Source organism: Triticum urartu, chromosome 4, assembly GCF_003073215.2.
Source record: "Triticum urartu cultivar G1812 chromosome 4, Tu2.1, whole genome shotgun sequence".
In the NCBI taxonomy this organism is placed as follows: domain Eukaryota; kingdom Viridiplantae; phylum Streptophyta; class Magnoliopsida; order Poales; family Poaceae; genus Triticum; species Triticum urartu.
The window spans coordinates 367,693,744-367,699,528 of record NC_053025.1 but is presented as its reverse complement, the minus strand read 5'-3'; the positions used below and the strand labels follow the sequence as shown (position 1 = coordinate 367,699,528).

The following is a 5,785-nucleotide window of genomic DNA, read 5'->3' as shown; positions in this document are numbered from 1 at the left end:
AGGAAAGCTGGCAAAGAAAAGAAAGCGTGAGGAAGGTCAATGTTGGGACCGGAGGTCTTGTTTGTGGGACCTGCCATACTGGGCTGATCTGAAATTAAGGCATAATCTCGATGTAATGCACACTGAGAAAAACATATGCGAGAATCTGCTAGGGACGTTTCTGAACATTGAAGGGAAGACAAAGGACACGGTTAGTTCTAGGCTTGATTTGGAGGACATGGGCATAAGAGAAGATTTGCATCTACAGCACAATGAAGATGAAGATTCATTTGAAATTCCACGAGCATGGTATACAATGAATAAAGAACAAAAGCTTGCATTCTGTGAATTCCTAAGAGCGGTGAAATTTTCAGATGGTTATGCTGCTAACCTAGCAAAGTGTGTTACTTCTGATGGATTCAAGCTTTCAGTACTGAAAACCCATGATTGTCACATCCTCCTCCAAAGGATTTTACCGGCGGGCCTCCGAGGAATCATGCACAAGGATATATATGAAGCGGTTGCTGAGCTGGGAAATTTCTTTAGAGAACTGTGCTGCAAAACCCTCAAGTTAACTGTCCTGGAAAGACTTGAAAAAGAAATCCCAATTATTCTTTGCAAGCTCGAGAAGATTTTCCCTCCAGCTTTCTTCACCGTGATGGTCCATTTGGCGGTGCACTTACCCAAAGAGGCAATGCTTAGAGGCCCTGTGCAATACAGTTGGATGTACCCAATCGAAAGAAGGCTGCTTACTTGTAAGCGTTATGTGCGAAACACGGCAAGACCTAAAAGTTCTATTGCTGAAGCATATGTCGTTGACGAGTGCTTGACATTTTGCTCTAGATACTTTGGTGATGTGGAAACAAGATCGAACCAGCCGGGCAGAAATAGAGAGCGGTCTGATTCGCAAAGTGGTGATGTCTCTGTTTTCAACCATGGTGTGAACTTTCTTGGAGCCTCACAATACTTGGAGGCTGGTGATGAGTATGACAAGATGGTTTTGTTTGTGCTCAGCAATTGCACCGAGGTTCTACCATATATCGAGTACGTTATATCTTGTGCACTCATTATATATATATATATTTTGCTTGGGTTGGCACTAGCCTAATGTTTTAATTCACATGTTTTGTTGGCATTGCAGGAAATGCAAGGAAGAGTTAAATCAGGAAGAAAGCAATATCAATGTTGATAAAAGGGTTGCCAAGGGGTTTGCTAAGTGATTTAAGAATCATGTGAGATCTTTAGCCACATGTTTTATGTTTTCTATGTTATTCACCCATTGTTAAATACCATTGTTTGCTAAATGGTTTATTTGTGCAGATTGGAAAGTTGCATGAGGAGAAGAAGGTCAGTGATGATCTATTTGCTTTGGCATGCTTACCGGATAAGCGAGTGAGAGTGTATTCAGCATGCATTGCTGATGGTGTCCGGTACCACACCGTTGACTGCGAGGAAAAAAGGAAGACACAGAATAGTGGAATCGTCACTGAGGGGTCACATGATGGTGAGATCATTGACTTCTATGGTCAGTTGAGAAGCATCGTAGAGTTGCAGTACAACTCTAGTGGAGGCATCCATCACTCGGTTGTCTTATTTCGCTGTGACTGGTTTGAGCTTGGTAGCAAGAAGAGGAGAGACTCTTTTGTCAAATATGATGGCCACTTCAAAGCATCAACACTGCAAGGTGCTGGTATAAGAGTGATCCCTTTATTCTAACAACACAAGCAACAATGGTGTTTTATCTGCCAGACACTCTTTTGCATGGAAAATGGCGAGTTGTGCAAAACTTTCAGCACAGACACTTGTGGAGTGTGACTGAAACTGAAGTGGAAAAGGGCCCCGGTGATGGTGGACTAACATACCAAGATGATGACTCTATGGAAGTTCCGTTGCAAGCTGATGATGACTCTATGGAAGTTCCGGTGCAAAGCAGAGTGCGAAGGGATCGGGAACGTGTGATCGTTGGTTCTGCAACAGTTGAAGGCATCAAGAAAAGAAGAAAGGTGGTAGAGGATGGACATGAAAGCGAGGATGAGGAAAACAGGACTGATCATACTATGCTGCAATATTGTAGTGATGATGAGGAAAATAGGAGTGGGCATAGAGTTCCTTGTTTTCGTATCGACGATGATGAGTAGCGAAGGTAAATTTGGTCTCCTTGGTGATCTAATGCTATTTTGTCTCCTTGGTAGTTGTTGTTGATGTGATCCTGATGTAGTTTTTGTACTACAAATCTCTCCAGGTACCAAAATGCATGAGACTGTGTAGTGATGGAGAGGCAGATGATGGTTGAAGATACAATGCAAAATGATGTAGTTTTGGTGACGGAAGATACAATGCAAACTGAAGATGTTGTTTTGAATGAAGAAGCAAAATGATGAACTGAAGATGTTGTTTTTAGAGCTGTTTTTCTTAGTTTTGGTGATCATGTAGTTTTGGTTGTGATGTAAAAGATTGCAAAATGATGTTGTTTTTGGATTGAAGATGTTTTTTTGTACTGAAGATGTTGTTTTTGGTGAACTGAAGATGTTTTTAGAGCTGTTTTAACTGAATTTTTGGGCGCGCTCCATCAGACAGCCATCTGATCCCACGCGCGGCCCCATTTCATTGTGAGCAAAAAAATATGCGCGAGCGGGGACTCGAACCCACGACCGTGCGCTCGTTTCACTGTGTTTCTACCACTAGGCTAGGAAGAGGCTACTGGTCGTCCACTCTATGCCATCTCTTTTCAAATCATCAAACCAGTCAAGTATCAAAAACAGACCTCGCTGACAAGTGGGCCACTCGACCAACTCACCGACAAGTGGGCCATTTTGCTACTCTACGCACTCGACCCTTTTCCCCTGAGCTACCAAAAAATATTGGGCGAGCGGGGGCTCGAACCCACGACCTGCCGCTTACTCCACTGTTTTTCTACCACTGGGCTAGTTAGAGGCTGTTGGTTTTGTACTCTATGCCAACCCTTTTCAATATATCAAAACAGAACTCGTCGACAAGTGGACCCACTCTTTTCCCCACTCCTCCTATCCACTTGACCCGCTCCTCCTCTCCATTATCCACTCGACCCACTCCTCCTCTCCGCCGCCGGCATCCCCTTCTCCTCCATCGACGGTGACGACCTCCCTGGCGAACCACTCCTCCATCGACAGCGACGGCCTCCTAAGTTATGAATCCGCCGAGTCCTTCTTGTTCCTCTTCCTATTGATTAGATTAGGGTTCCCCGGCGCATGCTGATTAGGGTTCCATTGTAGATAGAGTAGTAGATCAAGAGGAGGCACCGTCCACGACACCGACAAGGCCAACAAGCTCAAGCAGTCGCCGTCCCCCCAGGTCAGTTCTGTTCCCCCCGTGTTCTTTGATTTGCTTTGTTTCCCCCATGTTCTTTGTCAACAAGGCCAACAAGGCCAACAAGCATGCTGATTTAGGAGTTACTCGTATTGTGCCTGCGCGTGCGTCCCTACTGGAATTGTGGTATACTACATGGCTAATGGTCGTATTGTGCCTGCGCGTGCGTTCTGTTGATTCCAGCCCAATTGTCGAGCGATTGGACCACATTCAGAGGGATTTTGCAGACTGAATTAGGCATTTAGGTTTAGGTCCCTTTTGGCCATGTTCAGTTGATGTGGTGCTACCTTGCTAGGTATGCTAGTTTCCCTGTGGTTCTCTTCACAGTGACGTAGAATTCATCAGAAATAGAAAAGGCAGACCGAAAGGGGAAAAAATGATGCCAACACTTATAATGTTGCAAGTGTATTAGTATTTTCCAATTTTGTTTGTTTTTAAAATAAACATGTTTATATTTGTCTAAAAAGATGCAGCGGCACACTGGAGCAGTTAAACTTGTAGGGGATCTAGCCTCCAGTGGCCTTTGGCTATATAAACCCTAGCAAAGCAAATTAAGCCAATAGCTCTGAATCTCTGAAATTCTAGTGTTAAATTCAGTTTTGTACATGACTATATCGGTGTCAAGCCAATAGCCTTCATGCGCATATCGACGACTATAAAGCTGTTCAGTTTTGTACATGACTGTATTGGGTAGGTGTGTTTAAATTGAGAATCTAGGGTTCAGTTCTTAAGTGCTGGGTTCTAACAAAATGTAGCACATGGGAAGATATGGTCCATTTATAGTAGATATGGTTCATTGTAGATATGGTCCATTTATAGTAGATATGATCCTGATGCTGTGTTTGCCATTTATAGTAGACATGGGCACATGGGCAGATATGGTCCATTGTAGATAGAGTAGTAGTATTCCAAATGTTCACAAGTGCATTGCTTTTTTTTCTCACTTTTGCTATCATAAATATCCACATGTGCAATGCTCTTCTCATTTTTATCACTTTTGCCATCATAAACTTGGTTCTGTTCCTATTTATGTCCAGTCCTGTTTATGGTAACTTGTTTAATTACAATGCTGCTTTTCAGAGAAGTGAGATGGCTGGCTTGGAAGGTTTCGAGTTCTTCGAGATCGTAATTGAGAAATCTTGCAGTAGGCAGGTATATTTATCATCACTCATTTCTTTATCATCACTCTGCTGTCCAGTGCTTGATTGCCACAATTAACCACTGCTTGACCCTCGCTGCAGAGGCTGCCTGACAAGTTTGCGAAGATGCTCGCCGGCCGTGAGCCCCACAAAGTGAAGCTGCGGGAGGCCGGCAGCGGGCTTCACAGGCTGTGGGAAGTGTTGGTGGTGTTTGATGGTGAAGGCCACATGTACCTAGGGCCCGGCTGGGAGCATTTCGCCCGCGCCCATGAGCTACAGCTCGGGTACTTCCTTGTCTTCCACTACGACGGCGACGCCATGTTCACCGTGAAGATGTTCGACAACACCATGTGCCACATGTACTACCAACACGACGACGATGCCAGTAAGCTCTCTGCCTCTCTTCTTCCTGTCCTTTTGGCTTCCTCTACCTACACGATGACAACACCATGTTCACACTTTGTTGCATTTGACCAGGTAATGGGAGCAGCAGCAGGGATGACGAGGAGCAGAGCAGGGATGACGACGAGGAGCAGAGCGGGGATGACGAGCAAAGCGGGGATGACGAGGAGCAGAGCGGGGATGACGAGGAGCAGCCTATTCTAGCTGACGACGAACATGCTATGGTGGTGGCTGACGACAACCCTGCTATGGTGGTGGCAGATGACGACCTTGCTATGGTGGTGGCGGACGACGACCTTGCTATGGTTGTGGCGGACGACGACCTCGCGATGGTGGTGGCGGACGACGACCTTGCTATGGTGGTGGCAGACGACGACCTCGCGACGGTGGCGGCGCCTGCAATCCCACAGCTTGGCGACAGGACCATGCCAATTGTGGTAGAGGAGTACATCCGCGTTGGGATTCGCCACTCTGAGCGCATCAGGTTGATGAAGGAGAAGAAGGAGGAGCGAAGATGTTAAGAAGGTGTTTAGCATGTTAGGTTTAAGCTTGTTAGTGTAATATGAATATGTCAATGTTAAGTATGGCAGGTTTAATTTTGTGCATGCTCATGGATGCTGTATGATAGTGTCAGCTAAACAAGTCATGTTTTTAACAATGAATATTCAGTTTGGTAATTGATGGGAATTGAAATTTTTTATGCATGCTCATGGATGAAAGATAAAATTATGGGTTTTTGTGCATGCTCATGTATAAAACAATATAAGTTTCATTTTTTGAATGCTAAAAACATGACTCAAACCCTAGCCACGGACGACCGCCGTGACTAAATCCGCCGGTTTTTGAAAACACCGTAAAAAATTCAAAAACCGTTTTCCATTTTTTGAATGCAAAAGACATGCGTTTTTCGTGAAGCGGCT

At 44.8% G+C, this 5,785-nt stretch overlaps 1 protein-coding gene across 1 annotated transcript; it reads left to right on the top strand.

Moving 5' to 3' along the window:
- Nucleotides 1-3,048: 3,048 nt before the first annotated feature.
- LOC125553855 (B3 domain-containing protein REM20-like) lies at nucleotides 3,049-5,542 on the top strand. Its single transcript, XM_048717524.1, has 4 exons — nucleotides 3,049-3,309; nucleotides 4,405-4,476; nucleotides 4,566-4,848; nucleotides 4,941-5,542. Exons 2-4 carry the CDS (start codon nucleotides 4,414-4,416, stop codon nucleotides 5,384-5,386), a joined length of 792 nt encoding a protein of 263 aa, XP_048573481.1. The 5' UTR covers nucleotides 3,049-3,309; nucleotides 4,405-4,413; the 3' UTR covers nucleotides 5,387-5,542.
- The last annotated feature ends 243 nt before the right edge of the window (nucleotides 5,543-5,785 follow it).